At 39.7% G+C, this 23239-nt stretch overlaps 1 protein-coding gene across 1 annotated transcript; it reads left to right on the top strand.

Moving 5' to 3' along the window:
• Positions 1-2984: 2984 nt before the first annotated feature.
• On the top strand, positions 2985-22680 carry ppp1cab (protein phosphatase 1, catalytic subunit, alpha isozyme b). The gene is made up of 7 exons (XM_024387138.2): positions 2985-3355; positions 7175-7306; positions 7804-8034; positions 15375-15479; positions 15916-16139; positions 21434-21568; positions 21830-22680. Exons 1-7 carry the CDS (start codon positions 3301-3303, stop codon positions 21923-21925), a joined length of 978 nt encoding a protein of 325 aa, XP_024242906.1. The 5' UTR covers positions 2985-3300; the 3' UTR covers positions 21926-22680.
• The last annotated feature ends 559 nt before the right edge of the window (positions 22681-23239 follow it).

The raw sequence follows: 23239 nt of genomic DNA, 5'->3' as shown, positions 1-23239 counted from the left end.
GAAAAATAAAACACAACATGCACACACACTCTCCGTCTCTGTCACACACACATTATCCCCAATGTAAATAAATTGTAATTACTTGTTTATTTTATGTATGTTCCATTTTATATTAGGATTGGAGATATCTACGACCACATATCCATTATCAATATCTACATAATTACTCTAAATATCTATCCAATAAAAGTGTGACTGTTAATATTGTATAAGACTATTGTGTCATTTTTCTGAGTTGAAAAAGAGGCCTCACTAAGAGAAAACACACATTATCCCCAATGTAAATAAATTGTAATTACTTGTTTATTTTATGTATGTTCCATTTTATTTGAGGATTGTGTGCAATAAAGTACATTCACAGTTAAAGCAACAGTTTGATTTATTAGATTTTTTTTATGTACCAAAGCCATTCCCTGGCTACCCATTCACATCTTTTGTTCTCCACAATGAATGTATGTAGCGATTAAAATTCAGGGTGAGTCATCAGGCAACCAAGGCCAAGGAATGGAGAGAGAGATGACCTGGAAGGAGTTCCAGACCTCAGCTTTTTATGAAGCAGAAAAGCAGAGATGGGTGGCTAACAATAAAAAATAAAATATATACACTCTCTCACACACACGAGTATGTAAATATATTGGAACTACTTGTTTTTATATGTATGCTCCGTTTTATTTTAGGATTGGAGATATTTAGGCCTACAGATTGTGTTATCCATTTCCCACAACGAACATGTGCAGTTGTGCTTACAGTTGGTGGAGAGGTCATGGTTAGGAGAGATGGTGGCTGACAAGGAAAAAGAAAATACAACATGCACACACACTCATCTGGAGCTGAAAAATAGAGAGATGGGAAGGGAGGGGAGGAAAAGTGGAGTTTAAAGGTTCATCATCAATAACTGACAATTCTATACATATTAGAATAATAATACATAGTGACAAATAGTTGCTGTTTTGTGATTGTTTAGCGTTTTATTTACTTAACAGTAAGTGCCCCAAGGAGGGATCGAACAGTGTCTCAAAAGCAGCAGAAAAGGTCAAATAAGTTTACAAACATTGGTTGTGGTGGGAAAATAAATATAGCCAGCTACAACTGTTATGGCTTAACAGATCACAAAAAACTATACATTTTTACCTGGCTAAAAGAGAAAAATATATATATTTTTCATAGGCAAAGAAACTCAAAAGGGGTGATTATATTAATTAACAACCATTTTGATACGATTGTGCAAACTGTGCTAAACGATCCTCAAGGAAAATGGATCATTTTAAATATACTATTGGACCAAAAACATATCTGGCTAATTAACCGGTATGGGCCAAATAATAATGACTTCTTCGAAAACATACAGTGCATTCGGAAAGTATTAAGACCCCTTCCCTTTTTCCACATTTTGTTACGTTGCAGCCTTATTCTAAAATATATTTAAAAATATATATTAATCATCAATCTACACACAATACCTCACAATGACAAAGCGAAAACAGGTTTTTAGCTTTTTTTCCTAATGTATAAAATATTAAAAACAGAAATACCTTATTTATATATGTTTTCAGACCCTTTGCTATGAGACTTGAAATTGAGCTTACGTGCATCCTGTTTCCATTGATCATCATTGAGATGTTTCTACAACTTGATTGGAGTTCACCCGTGGTAAATTCATTTGATTGGACATGATTTGGAAAGGCACACACCTGTCTATTTAAGGTCCCGCAGTTGACAGTGCACGTCAGAGCAAAAACCAAGCCATGAGGTCGAAGGATTTGTTTGTTGAGCTCCAAGACAGAATTGTGTCAAGGCACAGATCTGGGGAAGGGTACCAAAACATTTCTGCAGCATTGAAGGTCCCCAACAACACAGTGGCCTCAATCATTCTTAAATGGAAGATGTTTGGAACTACCAAGACTCTTCCTAGAGCTGGCCGCCCGGCCAATTTGAGCAATCGGGGGAAAAGGACCTTGGTCAGGGAGGTGACAAAGAACCTGATGGTCACTCTGACAGAGCTCTAGAGTTCCTCTGTGGAGATGGGAGAACCTTCCAGAAGGACATCTATCTCTGCAGCATTCCACCAATCAGGCCTTTATGGTAGAGTGGCCAGACGGAAGCCATTCCTCAGTAAAAGGCACATGACAGCCCGCTTGGAGTTGCCAAAAGGTACCTCAAGACACTCAGACCATGAGAAACAAGATTCTCTGGTCTGATGAAACTAAGATTGAACTCTTGGGCCTGAATGCCAAGAGTCACGTCTGGAGGAAACCTGGCACCATCCCTACGGTGAAGCATGGTGGTGGCAGCATCATGCTGTGGGGAAGTTTTTCAGGGGCAAGGACTGTGAGACTAGTGAGGATCGAGGCAAAGATGAACAGAGCAAAGTACAGAGATCCTTGATGAAAACCTGCTCCAGAGCGCTCAGGACCTTAGACTGTGGCGAAGGTTCACCTTCCAACAGGACAAGTACCCTAAGCACACAGCCAGGACAATGCAGGAGGGGCTTCGGGACAAGTCTCTGAATGTCCTTGAGTGGCCCAGCCAGAGAGACCTGAAAATAGCTGTGCAGCAACACTCACCATCCAACTTGACAGAGCTTTAGAGGATTTGCAGAGAATGGGATGAACTCCCCTAATACAGGTGTGCCAAGCTTGTTTAACTGCGACACAATGTACAGGAAATTGTGTATGGTTCGATATGTTTGTACAATTTGAAAAACTGAATTTATTTAAACTGATTGCCCTGATTGCTTCAAAATTAGCAGCATCTGGGGGTGTTAACTCTGGATTTGGAAACTAGAAGTGCTCATTGCTGCAACAATGTGCAGTAAATTGTGTACAGACAAAACACTGTTGATCTAATTCTTTGTATCATAACTTGTATATAACAGAACGCTATTTGTGCACATTTTCAACAAATGTCGCTCTAATTATTCATTTACAACGTGTTCAGGACAGGACCTCTATTCTGAAGCGTCCAAAAAAAATCGTAACCCGGAAGTACTTCGTTATTCTTGCTCGCTTCTCAGCGGTCCTTTTGTTGAGGGCTGGGTGCTATCCAGTTGAAGGTGAAACAAATTGAAATATAACTCGGTGAAATCTAAACCGGTATGAAAAGTCGATAATTAAAGCGTTTTGTTCAAATATTCTTCGGGGAAATCCATTAAAGTTTCCACCCCAACTTCAACTATTGAGGCATAATCTGGCGCAAGGTTAGCGGGCTAACATTAGCTGATTAAACTAGCACACCTAGTTAACAAGCCTGCTACATTTTTTTAAATATTATTTTAAACGGAAAAATTATCACAGGAATATTATGGCAGAAGCCGATAAATTAAACATCGACTCCATCATACAGCGACTTCTGGAAGGTAAGAACAGCTCTTTTTCCCCACTTTTTTTTGTGGTGAACTAGCAACTTCACAGGCTAGCTAGCATCAACGACTAAAGCTCACCGTATGCTTCCCAGTCGAAACAGGTCGCGCATATATTATGACGACATTTTGTGACGTTTTTGTTATTTTCGGTGTAAGCGATTTTTTTTCTTTTTCGTCTGATCGAGCAAATGATTTATATTGTAACGACCCTTGGTTTATAAGCGCGGATATCGACTGCCGCTTGAGCATGCTTTTGGGGCACAGACGATAGCGCGCTGGACTTTGGGCAGGAAGGTTGAGGGTTCGAGGCCTGCTCCCTGCCTGTTTCATTACAACACAATAGAAGCCTGACGGGGCGCTGTTTTGAAGTTACCACGCCCCACCATTGTAAAAAATATTTGGGAAGATATAGTAATGCTTTTATTAATGTCTACCTTTGTTTTTACCATATTTATTCTGTTCCAGACACCTTAATGCATACTTACAAATGTTATTATGTGAGAAACATTTTTTTTTTTAAATGTCAACATTTTCCTCAGTCTAATTTTTATTTAAGTTCAAATGTTCTTGAAATGTTCAAAAACACGTTAACACATGTACTTTTGTCCTTTGACAAAACATTGAATTAATATATTGTGTTGTGCTAAGAGCAAACCCGTAACTCTCAGTTACGTTACATTACGTATAATTCATTGGACGAAGGTGTCTTCTTTACAGGGGGGTTTTGTTATGAGTCCCAACGCTCATTCTGAACATTAAGACGCATCTCTTGCGGTATGGTTTTGGAAGCATAAGGACCTTATATTTCATATTAGAGGTCGACCGATTATGATTTTTCAACGCCGATAGCGATTTATTGGAGGACCAAAAAAAGCTTATGCCGATTAATCGGCTTATTTATTTGCAATAATGACAATTACAACAATCATGAATGAACACTTATTTTAACTTAATATAATACATCAATAAAAATCAATTTAGCCTCAAATAAATAATGAAACATGTTAAATTTGGTTTAAATAATGCAAAAACAAAGTGTTGGAGAAGAAAGTTCAAGTGCAATATGTGCCATGTAAAAAAAAAAAAAAAAGCTAACATTTCATTTCATGCTCAGAACATGAGAACATATGAAAGCTGGTGGTTCCTTTTAACATGAGACTTCAATATTCCAAGGTAAGAGGTTATAGGTTGTAGTTAATATAGTATTTATAGGACTATTTCTCTCTATACCATTTGTATTTCATTAACCTTTGACTATTGGATGTTCTTATAGGCACTTTAGTATTGCCAGTGTAACAGTATAGCTTCCGTCCCTCTCCTCGCTCCTACCTGGGCTCGAACCAGGAACACATCAACAACAGCCACCCTCGAAGCAGCGTTACCCATGCAGAGCAAGTGGAACAACTACTCCAAGTCTCGAAGCGAGTGATGTTTGAAACGCTATTAGCGTGCACCCCGCTAACTATCTAGCCATTTCACATCGATTACACCAGCCTAATCTCGGGAGTTGATAGGCTTGAAGTCATAAACAGCGCAATGCTTGAAGCACAACGAAGAGCTGCTGGCAAAATGCATGAAAGTGCTGTTTGAATGAATGCATACGAGCCTGCTGCTGTCTACCATCGCTCAGACTGCCCCAACAAATATCAAATCATAGACTTAATTATAACATAATAACACACAGAAATACGAGCCTTTGGCCATTAATATGGTCGAATCCGGAAACTATCATTTCGAAAACAAAACGTTTATTATTATCGCATATACCCTGACTCTGTGTGCAATGAACGCAAGAGAAGTGACACAATTTCACCTGGTTAATATTGCCTGCTAACTTGGATTTCTTTTAGCTAAATATGCAGGTTTCAAAATATATACTTCTGTGTATTGATTTTAAGAAAGGCATTGATGTTTATGGTTAGGTACACGTTGGAGCAACGACAGTCCTTTTTCCGTGAATGCGCACCGCATCGATTATATGCAATGCAGGACATGCTAGATAACTACACATGGTTGATGATATTACTAGTTTAACTAGTGAATATGATTGATTGTTTTTATAAGATAAGTTTAATGCTAGCTAGCAACTTACCGTTGCTTCTTACTGCATTCACGTAACAGGTAGGCTCCTCGTGGAGTGCAATGCGTGGCAGGTGGTTAGAGGGTTGGACTAGTTAACTGTAAGGTTGCAAGATTGAATCCCCGAGCTGACAAGGTAAAAATCTGTCATTCTGCCGCTGAACAAGGCAGTTAGCCTAGGAAGGGTGGGTTATCATTGAAAATAAGAACGTGTTCTTAACTGACTTGCCTAGTTAAATAAAGGTGTAAAATATAAATATACCAATTTCCGATTGTTATGAAAACTTGAAATCGGCCCTAATTAACCGGCCATTCCGATTAATCGGTCAACCTCTATTTCATATCAGCAATAATTTTCAGAAAACAAAAGGTTAAATTGATATATGCCTTTTTCTAGGTTAGGGTTATTGTTCCCACACAGCCATATCTTCATGTTAAGCGCTTGTTTATGGAAAACAGACTGAAGACAGACACGACCACCTGTGCTAAATAGCTATCTAGCTTGCTCCGAATACCTTTGTGTAAGCTTAACTTGGGATGTTTAGTCCAGTCGGATGGAGGCACCTATAGCTGTATGGATCTGGGGAAAACTGCTACAGTAAGTGTCTTTTATTTGAAGGATTCCTTCTCACTGATGAAAGATAAGGGCCATATGTTTTGAATGCCGGATAGCAAATTAAGTACATTTTTTTTGTTAAATATTATTTTTTAAAATTCAAACAACACAAAACGGACAACCTACAGACCTCACCCCTATCCCCAGTACCTGCACTACTCTCCACAAATTGCACCATTTTGGTCTTCTCCGTCGCCCACGCTCTTTCAATAATTAGATAATGAATCATATTTTTTTATTTTACCTCTATTTAACTAGGCAAGTTAGTTAAGAACAAATTCTTATTTTCAATGACGCCCTAGGAACAGTGGGTTAACTGCCTGTTCAGGGGCAGAACGACAGATTTGTACCTTGTCAGCTCGGGGGGTTTGAACTTGCGACCTTCCGGTTACTAGTCCAACGCTCTAACCACTAGGCTACCCTATGATTTTTCCATTGTCTTAGCAATGGAGGATTGGTTAATTTCCAGTTTAAGTATAATTTATTTCAATATAACTGACGAGAAGAGTATCGTCCAACACATCAGGTACCTTACTGCACCCTCATGACATGTCTTGAAATATGCAGACAGACAGATTAAAAGTACATTTACATTGTAATACTTCTGACAGCAAACTTTCTAAGTCCACCCATACCTTTTGGACTTCATAGCATTCCCAGAAGGCATGGATTATTGAGTCATTGTTAGTTTTACACTTAAGACATGACTCTGTCGTTTTGCTATATAATTTGTGAATTTTGTGTCTTGTATAATAAATTCTATACATTTGAACTGGATTAAGCCTACATTTTTGTTAACTGTAATTTTATTAGTTATGTTCCAAAATTCCCCCATCTTGTGCCAATATCAGTTATTTTTAAGTATTGGGTTCACTAGTTTCTTTTTTTTCCTAAGAAGTTGTCAGTTGGATAGGCTCTCTGCAAGTTTTTGTATATCTTACCTATCATATGAATATCCTTTTCCGACTCATAGGATTCCCTCAAGATTTTGTCGAGTTGCTTTGATATTCACGGCTGCTGAAAAGTCAGTTGAAAACAGCTACACAGTTATCTCGCTCCACATGAGGCACAGTGTTGTGTATGAACAAGTATTCACTTTGTCCTTGTCTCCTGTCCAGTGAAGGGCTCCCGACCTGGCAAAAATGTGCAGCTGACGGAGAACGAGATTCGTGGCCTCTGCCTCAAGTCCCGGGAGATCTTCCTCAGCCAGCCAATACTGCTCGAACTCGAGGCGCCACTCAAGATTTGTGGTGAGGCCAAGTTGTCATTTCTGGGGTTGGGAAACGGGTGCCTCAAATGTTGTTCATCAAAGTAGTAGAACTTTGTTAGTTCCAAGAAGGGAAATCGATTACTCATCATCACCATTAACATCAGCTATACAAAGTGTAAAGACAGGAGATGGCTCAGGAACAGAAGACATGCTCCTTAGCAATAAGGGAAGAAAGTGTAGAAAAGTGAAGTACTGCCAGCACCATATGTAGACTATGGCAATTAGGAAAACTATTCTCTATCTGTTTACCAACACTCGACAGAAAGGAATCATTACAATGAACACTGAAAAAAATTATACTAGGCCTACTAGCTAATTTAACTGAAGTATTTTGTTGTGGGTGACGGTGCCCAACAGCCTATTTTAGTCCCCTCTCTGTTTTGAACACAATCATCAATACAGTAACAACCTGCACAAACATTTTCCTGTTACTATCTTGTGACCTTACACACCATGGTCAACTCTGCCCACTCACAGGTGACGTCCACGGTCAGTACTACGACCTGCTGAGACTATTTGAGTACGGAGGCTTCCCCCCGGAGAGCAACTACCTGTTCTTGGGGGACTATGTGGACCGAGGAAAGCAGTCATTGGAGACAATCTGCCTGCTGCTGGCCTACAAGGTCAAATACCCAGAGAACTTCTTTCTGCTGCGGGGGAACCACGAGTGTGCCTCCATCAACAGAATATATGGCTTCTACGATGAGTGTGAGTTGTTGGGGCTTGGACAGATGCATAACACAGACGGACATGAAAAAAAACACGATAGAGCACCTGCATCCACATAAGGCTTCATAAATGAGCATAACAGTCATGGGCACACACACAGTAAATGCATATAAAAAATAATGTGAGTACACAAGGATAATTGTAAGCACTACAGCATGAGCGGTATTCTGACTTCTCCATCAGGCTTGGGTGGTATACCGTATTTGGAAATAGCCACTGCGTGTTTTTCTTATTATTTTTACCGTTGAAGCTATTTATTTGAAGTTTTTCCATAAATATTTATATTTGTAGCTACCTTTTTAAGGAAATACCTGCAGTCAACTTTGCAATGCGTTAGGGGATAAAGCAGATCGCTTTCGTCATTTCACCAGTAACATTAACTTACATTATGAACAGTTGAGCCATTCACGTGTTTGTAAATACAGTGGTTCTTTCTTTAAAAGTTGCAAGTATATGCTTTGACCGTTTGTGGTAGATGGTGGCATTCTGTCATTGCACCACACTATCACAAGGGGAATTAGAACGCTGAACTATCGGTAGTCTAAACTGTGGTAATTAATGGAGGCGTTTTCAGTCTGAGTCTCTCCTCTGCCGCTAGAGTCCTGTATCAGGTGGTCCTGGAGTTAAGAGAGAACTTGGGGGAATTTCACTTGATATGTGGACTGGTGATTTTCCAGAAAATAGGCACGGTGTTCTTTTGGTTTCTCTCCCTCTTAAAAACAGAAATCAATCATTCTAAATAACAAACTGGCTTTATTTACAAATTAGTAAGAATGTCTCACCCAATGTTCAAGAAATTCTGTAAAGTTCATAGAAACATGTCAAACAATGTTTATATTCCATCCTCAGGTTGTTTTTTAGCCTAAATGATCTATAATATTTTGACCGGACAATAACGTCGTCAATATAAAAGGTAAACAAGAAATGCACATGCGCCTGAAAAAGCTCTGCGACACGTTAGGATCCACTCGTTCAGACTGGTCTTACTCCCTCATTTATAAGAATACAAGCCTGAAACGATTTCTAAAGACTGTTGACATCTAGTGGAAGGCATAGGAACTGCAAATTGAGTCCTAAGTCAATGGATACTGTAATGGCATTGAATAGAAAACTACAAAACCACAAAAAAAACTACTTCCTGAAGGATTTTTCTCAGATTTTCACCTGCTAACTCAGTTATGTTATACTCAGACACTATTTTAACAGTTTTTTGGAAACTTTAGTTTTCTATCCAAATTAAATCTATGCATATCATATCTTCTTGGCCCGAGTAGCAGGCCGTTTAATTTGGGCATGCTTTTCATCCAAAATTCCAAATGCTGCCCCCTACCCTAGAGAGGTTAAAGACCAAAATTGGTTAAAGAAAATTGTAATAAATTTAAATGTATAGCACCGTCTCTTGTGTATGTCGTTTTCCTTTCATAATGCATCCTTATTTACAAAGCTATTAATTTTATTAACCCTGCATTATAATTATATAAAAGCCCCTAATGGCAAATCTGGTCTGTGAGAATATCTAATGAAAAATTCCCCTTTGTATATTAATTTAGAATCCTCTAAATGCAACTTTTGGCGGAGAGTCGCATCATTGGCAGAGCGTCAAGATGGAGGCACAATCCATGCCAGGCAAACATGCAGATGTTTATTTCAACTACATTTTAGTTGCAACAAGTTCGATCGGGTTTAAATCAGGAGATCTACAATGTGAGATGAAAAAAACATTTTTAGATACAGTGGGGCAAAAAAGTATTTAGTCAGCCACCAATTGTGCAAGTTCTCCCACTTAAAAAGATGAGAGGCCTGTAATTTTCATCATAGGTACATTTCACCTATGACAGACAAAATGAGGGGGAAAAATCCAGAAAATCACATTGTAGGATTTTTTATGAATTTATTTGCAAATTATGGTGGAAAATAAGTATTTGGTCAATAACAAAAGTTTATATCAATACTTTGTCATATACCCTTTGTTGGCAATGACAGAGGTCAAACATTTTCTGTAAGTCTTCAAGGTTTTCACACACTGTTGCTGGTATTTTGGCCCATTCCTCCATGCAGATCTCCTCTAGAGCAGTGATGTTTTGGGGCTGTTGCTGGGGAACACGGACTTTCAACTCACTCCAAAGCTTTTCTATGGGGTTGAGATCTGGAGACTGGCTAGGTCACTCCAGGACCTTGAAATGCTTCTTACGAAGCCACTCCTTCGTTGCCCGGGTGGTGTGTTTGGGATCATTGTCATGCTGAAAGACCCAGCCACGTTTCATCTTCAATGCCCTTGCTGATGGAAGGAGGATTTCACTCAAAATCTCACGATTACATGGCCCCATCCATTCTTTCCTTTACACAGATCAGTCGTCCTGGTCCCTTTGCAGAAAAACAGCCCCAAAGCATGATGTTTCCACCCCCATGTGGGGGCTTCACAGTAAGTATGGTGTTCTTTGGATGCAACTCAGCATTCTTTGTCCTCCAAACACGACGAGTTGAGTTTTTACCAAAAAGTTAATTTTTGATTTCATCTGACCATATGACATTCTCCCAATCTTCTTCTGGATCATCCAAATGCTCTCTAGCAAACTTCAGACGGGCCTGGACATGTACTGGCTTAAGCAGGGGGACACGTCTGGCACTGCAGGATTTGAGGCACTGCAGGATTTGAGTCCCTGGCGGCGTAGTGTGTTACTGATGGTAGGCTTTGTTACTTTGGTCCCAGCTCTCTGCAGGTCATTCACTAGGTCCCCCCGTGTGGTTCTGGGATTTTTGCTCACCATTCTTGTGATCATTTTGACCCCACGGGGTGAGATCTTGCGTGGAGCCCCAGATCGAGGGAGATTATCAGTGGCCTTGTATGTCTTACATTTCCTAATAATTGCTCCCACAGTTGATTTCTTCAAACCAAGCTGCTTACCTATTGCAGATTCAGTCTTCCCAGCCTGGTGCAGGTCTACAATTTTGTTTCTGGTGTCCTTTGACAGCTCTTTGGTCTTGGCCATAGTGGAGTTTGGAGTGTGAATGTTTGAGGTTGTGGACAGGTGTCTTTTATACTGATAACAAGTTCAAACAGGTGCCATTAACTCAGGTAACGAGTGGAGGACAGAGAAGCCTCTTAAAGAAGAAGTTACAGGTCTGTGAGAGCCAGAAATCTTGCTTGTTTGTAGGTCACCAAATACTTATTTTCCACTATAACTTGCAAATAAATTCATTAAAAATCCTACAATATGATTTTCTGGATTTTTTTTCTCATTTTGTCCGTCATAGTTGAAGTGTACCTATGATGACAATTACTGGCCTCTCTCATCTTTTTAAGTGGGAGAACTTGCACAATTGGTGGCTGACTAAATACTTTTTTCCTCACTGTAGGCCTACCGTAGATGACATGAGTCTAGCTAGTGTTGAGTAATGTGCAGTTAAGTGTTGGTTTTTTATTTAACCTTAATTTTACTACATAAATGTCTACTTACTCTGCTGGCATGTTGAACCAGTTTATGCCCTCATTTGCAATGCAAACCAAAACAAATTACTATGAGAATGAATGGAAGAGGCAGGTGGAAGAGGGCAAAAGTAAGCAACTTCTGTTGGCCATGGAGGCCTTTTGAAAACATGTTTTCACATGGGCTATTAGCACGACAATAGACACAATGTGGTCCCAAAAAAACCTCTCTGACAGAGTCCAGCATATCTATTAATGATGTCATTGAATGTCTCGCCAGCTTTGATCCATGCCCTGGCTGGCACTACGCAAAGTTCTTTGTCAAATGAATCATTGGGTCAACTACAGAACAGTACAAAACAAGAGAACAAACACATGGTTAATGTTAAATAAATAAAAATATAAAACTCTTTTTTTTTTTTATTACAAAAGAGCCTTTCCATATGTCCACTCAAGATTCTTCAACTGTCTTCTAACTGATTTAGAGTGATGCTTTTGCCAATCGTTCATCATTTTCAACCATCAGTGAGTCCATCCCCAGCTAGCACACTGGATCTGGGCCAATTCCGGCTGAGAGTCCGGGCACTCAGCTGAGAGTCAGAAGTCATGTGATACGAGTCTGGCAGTATTACTTACGGCTAGGATGCGGAGATTGAGCTCAGGCCGATTCCGTTGTGAGTTATCTGGCCCAAATGTGTTAGTTGGTGCTTGGGCCGATTGTGGCTACTCTCTGGCATATGATTACATGGGCTGCTTTATATAATTAGCTTTTCATAATTTATTTTTCTGTGACCATAAAATAAACATTTTAAATTCAATTGTTTAATAGTCCTGTTTAAGTAGTATTTTAATATTTTGATACTTTGTCCAAGGCAATTGATCAACACAACATTTTGTGGATGGGGCCTCCTGTGTGGCGCAGCAGTCTAAGACACTGCATCGCAGTGCAATCTGTGTTGCTACAGATGCTGGTTCGATACCCGTGCTGCCTGTGACCGGGAGACCCATGAGACGACACACAATTGACCCTGTGTTGTCCGGGTTAGGGGAGGGTTTGGCCGGCTGGGATGTCCATGTCCCATCGCGCTGTAGCGACTCCTGTGGCACGCCAGACGCGTGCACTCTGATATGTTCACCAGGTGCACGTGTTTCCTCTGACACATTGGTGTGACTGGCTTCTGGGTTAAGCGTGCATTGTGTCAAGAAGCAGTGCTGCTTGGCAGGGTTGTGTTTCGTGGACGCACGGCTCGCGACCTTCGCCTCTCCCGAGGCCGTGCGATGGGATAAGACGATTGACTCTTACCGAGTCCACCAAATGCATTGTTGTCCATCCATTGTCTGGATGGATCTATCACAAATTACTATTGGAATAAATATCACTGAATGACAAAAATATTGGAATAAAGTAGGCTAGTGAAGGCAACAAATTGTTGCTTACTGGAACACCCAAAGTCATCCAATTGTTATAATAGGATTTGAAACAATAGCTTAGCATGTGGTCAACTATTTCAGCTGCGTTTCGTGCTGCTCTGAGACAAGCAAGACTACTTAATAAACATATACATTTTTAAATGGTATTTTATCAAATTCAATGATTTGTCCTATTGTAAAGTGTAGCCTAAAGGCCAAAATGGGCGAACTTGCAATGTTTTCGATGTTTATTACTCTAAAACCACACTTGTGGAAAAACAAAATGCCTCCAGCTGTCCATCCCTACTGTAAATAAAAACACAGAATATCTATCTAAGGCGCTTTTATATAATTATAATGCAGGGTTAATAATAATGATGATGATGATGATGATGATGATGATAATCATCGTTGGATAACAGATCAAAACTTTCACATGCATTCATTAATTAAATCTCTTTAGCCGACATGTTGCAGATCATCTGATGAAGGTGCACATGGGCCTATTTATATAATGAATATGAAATCGGAGGGAAGGAATTATAAAATAATAAAGCATTAGACCTCTCACTAATGGTGTCAGTCATACAAAAGTTATACTTAAATCCGAACTGGTTGGAGATTATGAAAGTACATGGCCATAAAGGCCAGATCATTTTTCAAGCTGTTCAAACATTCATAAATAACCAGCAGGGTTAAATAATATAAACAGTGGTTATAGAGGGTGCAACCGGTCAGGCTTTTCATAGCCGAGCATTCAGAGGTTGAGAGAGGTCGACTGACTGACTGCATATGGACAGGGGTTGCGTTTTATATTGAAAGTCAAGTGTTTTTTACACATGTAAATGAGCTTACAATGAAAAATCAAGGTATTTTTTTGCACATGCTGTATATAGATTTTTTTTCTACTGTATTATTGATTGTATGTTTGTTTATTCCATGTGTAACTCTGTGTTGTATGTGTCGAACTGCTTTGCTTTATCTTGGTCAGGTCGCAGTTGCAAATGAGAACTTGTTCTCAACTAGCCTACCTGGTTAAATAAAGGTGGGGGGGGGGATTCTAATGTTTTATTATAGAAAGAATGTAGCCAGCTACCTTTCCAAATTTTTTGCTTAAAGTTAATCTTGCATTTTACTGGAGAAAAGTAGGCTGGCTACACCAAAAAAAAGTAGCTACACATCAGTCAGAGCGCTATTTACTGATAGAACACTCGTTTGTGAATACTCATCCGAGTAGAGAAGGTCAACTGAAGGACAGAATTGATGCAGAGCAGAAATTACAATAAGAAGAATTTTAGATCTGCGTTTACAAATAGCTGCAAAATATTTCTTATTTGATATTTTTTCCTATGTGGAAAACAAAGAATTCTGTGTTAACGCTGCACCTAAGTTTAACTTGCTAGTTATCTAAGTGGCTGAATTAATAAGATGACAAGGCATCATATTGTATTAGCTTTTGGCCGTGTTTGAGAAGTCAAAGCCCTTTGGATGAGTTATCTGTGCAGCTGCCACTGCTCTCTTGATTTTCCTTGTGTTTTTTCTCAGCCCGTGGCCTCCTCCCCCATCTTCTCCAAGTAGAGCAGTCAGGCCCATTGCCCTAGCGACTCCACACAGACACAGTGTGTACACATGCTGCTCCAGAGCCAGTACTGTACTGTTCTTCCTCCAGACAAGCATGCGTCAAAAATGTGTTCATTTGCACAATGTCTCTCGTTCACATTCGCTTGTAAAGTTCCAAACTCACCAAAAATGACATTAGGTAGCACCTACCTAATGTGTGTATAACTTTGTGAGCTGGATGGCCTGTCTTTGCACTTCGTGGGCTTATCTTTGTTTGTGTACTAAGCTGATAATAACGTAAATCCCGGGATGAGAGAAGAACAGTATGACAATACGAAAATCTGGATGCTGCCCAACCCTATTCTCCATACACTTAACTTGAATTTTCATGGTTAGGCATCGGATGTTGCCGCACGGATCTCAAGTCGTCCCATATCTTCAGTATATAGAATAAATGTATTAACATTCTGAACTCTTATGCCCCCAATGCCATAATGACTTTAATTCAACATGACTGGTCAAATAAAACATTATTAAATAAAAGTTGCGCTAACAAGCTGAACTCTTGAGTTTTTGTGAGGAACTTTGACATTTTTTAAAAAGTTCGACAACCAATTGATTGGTTGCTTACAGAGCATGTATTATGCGAAGCGCAAAATAAGAATGCAATAAATTATGTGAGTGATTTTCGTGACAAAGCAAAGACCAGGTTAATTAGCTTTGAAGATCAGGGTTCAGTTTTGACGGGTGGAACACATTACAAAACATTCAGATAGAAATGCATTTTGTATAACAGAAATTATTTTATGTCATGAAGAATTGGGCATCGTCATCTCTATTCATTACGTTGCAATTCCCAACATTCTGAACTGTTCATTTTACTGAATACGCCCTAGATTAATTTAGATATTGCCCCTTGTAGGTAAGAGGCGGTACAATATCAAGCTGTGGAAGACCTTCACCGACTGCTTCAACTGCCTGCCTGTGGCGGCCATCGTCGACGAGAAGATATTTTGTTGTCATGGAGGTATGAAGTTGTAGTATTTATCAAATGGCTCCTCTGCACACATTTCTGGTTGATTTTGAAATACCCTTGTGTCCTTGTCATAATGTGCCATGTGAACTCCCATTGTAACTGTAGAATATGAACTGCGTAGAAAGAGTGAAAGGAAACTCAGCTGAGAGAGAAAAAAATTACATATTTTGGATAGGGCCAGGCTGGGATGTAGGCTGTAGTTTTTGTCATTCAGACCATGACCGATGAGCTTTAGGCAGACTGAGAAATGGACATCACCGAGATTAGTTCCATTATCGTAAAGGGTATTCTTTTTAATGATCTTTTAGGTGGTTGTAATTGAAAAGCCATATTAAAAATATATATTATACAAGCTTTACACCCAAGCTATCTCTTGTGCGACAGTCTATACCTCATAAAAAATTTTTTCAATCCTCCCATCCCCCAGGCCTGTCCCCTGATCTCCAGTCTATGGAGCAGGTGCGGCGGGTGATGCGGCCCACGGACGTGCCTGACCAGGGCCTGCTATGCGACCTGCTGTGGGCAGACCCGGACAAGGATGTGCTGGGCTGGGGCGAGAATGACCGTGGCGTCTCCTTTACCTTTGGTGCCGACGTGGTCACCAAGTTCCTCCACAAGCACGACATGGACCTCATCTGCAGGGCCCACCAGGTCAGTGACTACCGAGGGGGTTTAGGGAGCAGAAAGATCCCGGGCAGGTATACTGTTTTTATTTAACCTTTATTTATACAGTTAAGTCAATTAAGAACAGCTTTTTATTTGATGACTTGTTAGAATGCCAGCAGCATGCCAGCAGCATACCACCCTGCATCCCACTGCTGGCTTGTTTCTGAAGCTAAGCAGGGTTGGTCCTGGTTGGTCTCTGGATGGGAGACCAGATGCTGCTGGAAGTGGTGATGGAGAGCCAGTAGGAGGCACCCTTTCCTCTGGTCTAAAACAATATATCCCAATGCCCCAGGGCAGTGATTGGGGACATTGCCCTGTGTAGGGTGTCATCTTTCGGAAGGGACGTTAAACAGGTGTCCTGACTCTGTGGTCACTAAAGATCCCATGGCACTTGTCGTAAGAGTAGGGGTGTTAATCCCGGTGTCCTGGCAAAATGTCAAATCTGTCCCTCATACCATCACGGTCACCTAATCATCCCTAGTTTACAATTGGCTCATTCATCTCCTCTCCTCTAACTATTTCCCAGGTTGCTGCTGTAAATGAGAATGTGTTCCCAGTCAACTTACCTGGTAAAATAAGAGTTAAAAAAGACTTGAAAAAATGCGTCCTTAAATTAAGATGAATGCAAGTCATTTTAGAAGCTTGCCGTATTCTTTACTTACCAACAGCTGCAATTCCCAATAAAACATCACGTTTTAATTTTTATTTTCATTGCTAAGTCTAACACTATCATGAATCCTAGTCAAAGTTTTGTAGTTCAGAGTGAAGTATTTATTTTGTTTCATAGCGCTAGTTTCTCACCCTGGCTTTAGCCACTGGGGGAGCAGGCCTGCCCAGGCAAGTCCAGGGGGGTTGCCTAGCAACACATGCCTTGAAAGGGAGGCAACCTCAGCGCAACAAATTCCCATGATTCTATGCTAGATTAGGACCGAACAATTAGTGTGACAGCTAAAATAGCTTAGAAAAAATACGATTTCAGCTAATAGGGAGAAATATCTTACAAAATAACTACATTATGCATTCACTGATCATATCATAAACTCTTTACTTATAATTACCAGTATACCAGTACCACGGTAATATTACAATACCAAAACGTCATGATGCTTATGATACTAACATTTTAGAATACCGTAGTGCTGTTTCTAAAAAATACTACCAAATTTGTTGCTCCCTCTGATCTAAAGAACCAGCTGGCGCCTGTTATAAAATGTTTATAAAGTCAATTTTATTTATAATTTCAGTTTAAGGAGTTTCTAGCTCAAACAGTAAAAAAAAAAAATATGATACATATTACCAAAGTTACCTTTTTTCTTCCAGCGCGATTTCGCACGCATTTGATATCATTTCGCAAACCATGTCACTGGCCGTTTGAAACTAATCTCGTGTTGCTAATTATAGGTTTGTTCACAAATGTTGTTCAGTCATGTTACCTAGCCTGCTAACAACCTTCTAACATTTGATTGGCACAGGAAGAAAGGGAAAGGGTCTGCTACTCATGAGATTCAAAGCTAGGATTCATATAGGCCTAATGTAAGCCTAAACTACAGTTGAAGTCCGAAGTTTACATACACCTTCGCAAATACATTTTAAACTCAATTTTTCACCACTCCTGACATTTAATCCTAGTAAAAATTGCCTGTCTTAGGTAGGTTAGGATCATCACTTTATTTTAAGAATGTGAAATGTCAGAATAATAGTAGAGAGAATTATTTATTTATTTCATCACATTCCCGGTGGGTCAGAAGTTTACATACACTCAATTAGTATTTGGTAGCATTGCCTTTAAATTGTTTAACTTGGGTGAAACGTTTCGGGTAGCCTTCCACAAGCTTCCCACAATAAGTTGGGTGAATTTTGGCACATTCCTCTCTACAGAGCTGGTGAAACCAAGTCAGGTTTTTAGGCCTCCTTGCTCGCACACACTCTTGTTCAGTTCTGCCCACACATTTTCTATTGGATTGAGGTCAGGGCTTTGTGATGGCCACTCCAATACCTTGACTTTGTTGTCCTTAAGCCATTTTGCCACAACTTTGGAAGTATGCGTGGGGTCATTGTCCATTTGGAAGACCCATTTGTGACCAAGCTTTAACGTCCTGACTGATGTCTTGAGATGTTGCTTCAATATATCCCCATTTTCCTGCCTCATGATGTCATCTATTTTGTGAATAGCCTCAGTCCCTCCTGCAGCAAAGCACCCCCACAACATGATGCTGCCACCCCGTGCTTCATGGTTGGGATGGTGTTCTTTGGCTTGCAAGCTTCCCCCTTTTCCTCCAAACATAATGATGGTCATAATGGCCAAACAATTTTTGTTTGATCAGACCAGAGGACATTTCTCCAAAAAGTACCATCTTTGTCCCCATGTGCAGTTGCAAACTGTAGTCTGGCTTTTTTATGGTGGTTTTGGAGCAGTGGCTTTCTCCTTGCTGAGCAGCCTTTCAGGTTATGCCGATATAGGACTCGTTTCTACTGTGGATATAGATACTTTGGTACCTGTTTCCTCCAGCATCTTCACAATGTCCTTTGCTGTTGTTCTGGGATTGATTTGCACTTTTCGCACTGAAGTATGTTCCTCTCTAGGAGACAGAACTAGTATCCTTCCAGAGCGGTATGATGGCTACGTGGTCCTATGGTGTTTATACTATTGTTTGTACAGATGAAAGTGTTACCTTCAGGCGTTTGGAAATTGAACCAGACTTGTGGAGGTCTGGAAAAATGACTTGTGTCATGCACAAAGTAGATGTCCTAACCAACTTGCCAAAACTATGGTTTGTCAACAAGAAATTTGTGGAGTGGTTGAAAAACGAGTTTTAATGACTCCAAGTGTATGTAAACTTCCGACTTTAACTGTGTATACAAAATCTATTTCTGCTTCTCCTTTAGATTCTGTTTGGTGCCTAACGTTTTTAAAGTTGGGTGCAGTGTGTGTATATGTTTGTGGGAGAGAGTGATGTGTCTGTTTATGAGGCATAAAGATCATTATGCATGTACAGTATATTCCTTCCTCCCATTCTTCCAGCCAAATCACAGGTAGGCTTTGCAAATATGAGCAAATCAAACATTCTACGCACTAATAAAGTGAACAGTGTGAAGTCAATATGTGTTGTATTGAGTAGAAGTGGGAATATCAGTGACAGTTTTTTTGCGCAGCATATCTGCATAACGGTTAGAAAACGGGCACAAGCATTCAGAGCGAACAGGGCGCTAGGGTGCTCCACTCAGAATTTCCCGATTACCCCCGTGGTGTTGTGATTACTTGGCCTGTTTTGTGACGAAATGTGGGTAGGTACATTTGTGGATGAAAATCCTACTTGCTCCACCTTTTAATCTTTTGTCTCTAGTGATAAGTATTTGGTTGTATGTTTTAGAGGTCGACCGATTATGATTTTTCAACGCCGATACCGATTATTGGAGGACCTTAAACGCCGATACAGATTAATCTGACTTTTTTTTTTTATATGTATATATATATATATATATATATATTTTTGTGTGTGTATATATATGTGTATGTATATATATGTGTGTGTGTGTGTATATATATATATATATATACACACATATATATATATACACATATATATATATATATATTTATTATTTTTTTAAATGACAATTACAACACTACTGAATGAACAATGAACACTTTTATTTTAACTTAATATAATACATAAAATCTATTTAGTCTCAAATAAATAGTGAAACATGCTCAATTTGGTTTAAATAATGCAAAAACAGTGTTGGAGAAGAAAGTAAAAGTGCAATATGTGCCATGTAAAAAAAGCTAATGTTTAAGTTCCTTGCTCAGAACATGTGAAAGCTGGTGGTTCAATATTCCCAGTAAAGAAATATTAGGTTGCAGTTCTTATAGAAATTATGACGCGTCGACTATTTTTCTCTATACCGTTTGTATTTTATTTTTCATTTGACTATTTATGTTCTAATAGGCACTTCAGTATTGCCAGCCTAATCTCAGGAGTTGATAGGCTTGAAGTCAATAACAGCACTATGATAAAGCATTGCTAAGAGCTGCTGGCAAACGCAGTAAAGTTTGAATTAATGCTTACGAGCCTGCTGCTGCCTACCACCGCTCAGACTGCTCTATCAAATATCAAATCATAGACTTAATTATAATATAATAAACACAAAAATACGAGCCTTTGGTCATTGTGGTCAAATCCGGAAACTATCATTTCGAAAACAAAACGTTTATTCTTTCAGTGAAATAAGGAACTGTTCCGTATTTCGGGTGGCATCCCTAAGTCTAAATATTGCTGTTACATTGTACAACCTTCAATGTTATGTCAGAATTATGTAAAATTCTGGCATATACACTGACTCTGCTTGCAATGAATGCAAGAGAAGTGACAGAATTTCCCTAGTTAATATTGCCTGCTAACATGAATTTCTTAACTAAATATGCAGGTTTAAAATATATACTTCTGTGTATTGATTTTAAGAAAGTCAAGATGTTTATGGTTAGGTACATTTGTGCAACGATTGTACTTTTTTTCGTGAATGTGCCTTTGTTAAATCATCACCCGTTTGGCGAAGTAGGCTGTGATTTGATACTAATTTATCAGGCACCTCATTGATTATATGCAACGCAGGACAAGCTAGTTAACTACACATAGTTGACGATATTACTAGGTTAAGTAGTGATTATGTGAAGATTGATTGTTTTTTATAAGATCAGTTTAATGCTAGCTAGCAACTTACCTTGGATCCTTGCTGCGCTCGCGTAACAGGTGGTCAGCAGTTTCCTCGTGGAATGCAATGTAATCGGCCATAAGCTGCATCCAAAAATGCCGATTACCGTTTGTTGTGAAAACTTGAAATTGGCCCTAATTAATCGGCCATGCCAATTAATCGGTCGACCTCCAGTATGTTTGGTGAAGGTGTGGATCGTATCTTACACCTTTAACACAACAGTAGGTTTACTACCCGGCCTGACCTTAAACCAGTTTAGTGGTTTTGTTTGTGATATGAATAAATTACTTCCCTCTAGTACAGGCTCTATGTGGTTTGAAAGTGAATAAGCCTAGAATGCCTTGCACACTTGTCCACAGTGTTACATAGCTAAAGGAGGAAGGACAAAGCTACCTTGGTTCCTTAAAATCACAACAATCCCTGTTAACCCATTCCAAACCGGGGTTGGTTTTGCAATGGATAACAAAAACTTGCATTTATTGGTCAATTTCAGATTGTACCTCCTCATTTCACTCCATTTCATACCGTTTCGTGCCTACTGAACACAGCCCTACTTCGTTCCTCAGGTGGTTGAGGATGGCTACGAGTTCTTTGCGAAGAGGCAGCTAGTGACACTGTTCTCGGCCCCCAACTACTGCGGCGAGTTTGACAACGCCGGAGCCATGATGAGTGTGGACGAGACCCTCATGTGCTCCTTCCAGGTAAAGGGATATCACTAACTTTCTAATCTTTAAGTTTTAGTATTGTGTTGAGGACGTTGTCTGCGTGTCATTTGTTTTGTCTGTAATGGTACTTGTCTGTATTAGCTGGTGTAAACAGTTTTCCCCTTTTTGGGATCAATATAGTACTATTTTCAAACTGCACTTAATGTTTCTTATAGTATTATATAGTTAGCATGTATTATAGGGTTTTCTTGATTTTGAATGCAAGTCTCTTATTTGTTTGTTCTCAAACCTTCCCAGATCCTGAAACCTGCAGACAAGAAGCTGTTCTATGGGGGTGGAGGGGGCATGGGCTCCGGACGTCCTGTCACCCCCCCCAGGAAAGCCAAGAAGTGAAATGACTCGCCCCTCCCTCAGCCTCCACCTGCACTCCCACCATGTTTGCCCTCTCTACCTCTCTTTCCTCTCTTTCACCAAACAGCCAGAAATCAAACCAGTACCCAGGGCTTTTTCCTTTTTTTATCGTAAGAAAAACATGTAATGCTATGAATTGTCTATGAGTGGGTGTTTGAGAGAACGAGACATGGAATGCGTGTGTTTCCGTCTGCAAGCGAGCATTAAGTGTGTGCGTGTGTGTGCATTATGTGCGAAAATTTGAGAGATTTGTACTATCCCCTTCTCTTACCACTTTGCCCCATTGAAAGGATGGAACCACAGTGTCGTTCTGTACAGTAATTGTGACTGAAAAAAGCTGGGTTCGGGAGACAGCTGACCTGATGAATTTAGCAGCAAACTCGTGCAAACAGATGGTGTGTTTGTGCAAAGGGGGATTAGTCTGTTTTTTTCCCTGTCCCCTGTACTGTAAAATATCAAACAGATGTGTATGTGCCGTGTGACTACTCCCGCTTCAAGAAAGACATTTGAATATCCTCGAGCAGGAGAGGTTAAATGTGTCAATTGTCTCAAAGGAAAGCAAGCATGCCCTCCACTCGCACACACATACAATGACCCTTTTCACAGATTCATACGAGCCAGAGCTGTAAAAACCACACAATTTAGGTTTGTACAGATTTGATTACTTGAAAGAGATTTTTTGTGAATTCGTTTTGTAGTCTCATCAAGTTGACCAATAAAGCAAGAATCTGAATGAAGTTCTTCATTCATTGCTTGTCTTATCTTTGCTAACCACTGCAGTTTGTTGTCATATTAAAAGGAATGATACCCTTATACCCCTCTTTTTTTTGTACTGTGGCTTTCTGGCTCTAATATTTCAAGCCCCTTCTGGGGGCTTCATAATTTAAATCCCATTTCTTAATCCTCATTCTATACCAACCTAAATTGATTTTGAAACTGACATGGACTAGTGCTTTTGTTATGAAATCCAGTTTAGTTAATATATATATATATATATATATATATATTTATTTTTTAAAGAACTCCTGCACACACTACCTCTACATGTTTTTTTATTGTGGTGATGTTTCGTTCAGGGACCTTTTTATGATAGTCAGCTTTGGGTCTGTAATTCTCTGCGCCTCATGAGAGAAGCATGGCGCTGCGTGTTCACATTTCGCCATGAAATACCTTCCAATAGTTTAGTCACATATCAACCAACTAAGTGTTGTCTATTTGCTGTCCATAGGGTGGCGCTCTGAGTTGCCACACTGAAGTGGGCTGAGGTAGAATGTGAGGGGTCATTGGACTTTCATA

The sequence above is a fragment of the Oncorhynchus tshawytscha genome, linkage group LG24 (assembly GCF_018296145.1).
Source record: "Oncorhynchus tshawytscha isolate Ot180627B linkage group LG24, Otsh_v2.0, whole genome shotgun sequence".
Taxonomy (NCBI): Eukaryota; Metazoa; Chordata; class Actinopteri; order Salmoniformes; family Salmonidae; genus Oncorhynchus; species Oncorhynchus tshawytscha.
Note: the sequence above shows the minus strand (reverse complement) of the source record. Positions and strands in the feature narration are given on the sequence as shown.

What these genes read in the sequence shown, in the direction of transcription:
- ppp1cab (XM_024387138.2), top strand. Translation starts at nt 3,301, where the DNA reads ATGGCAGAAGCCGATAAATTAAACATCGACTCCATCATACAGCGACTT. An exon ending in TCATCTGCAGGGCCCACCAG is followed by an intron (nt 16,140 to 21,433) that starts GTCAGTGACTAC and finishes TTCGTTCCTCAG; the next exon opens with GTGGTTGAGGATGGCTACGA. An exon ending in CCCTCATGTGCTCCTTCCAG is followed by an intron (nt 21,569 to 21,829) that starts GTAAAGGGATAT and finishes AAACCTTCCCAG; the next exon opens with ATCCTGAAACCTGCAGACAA.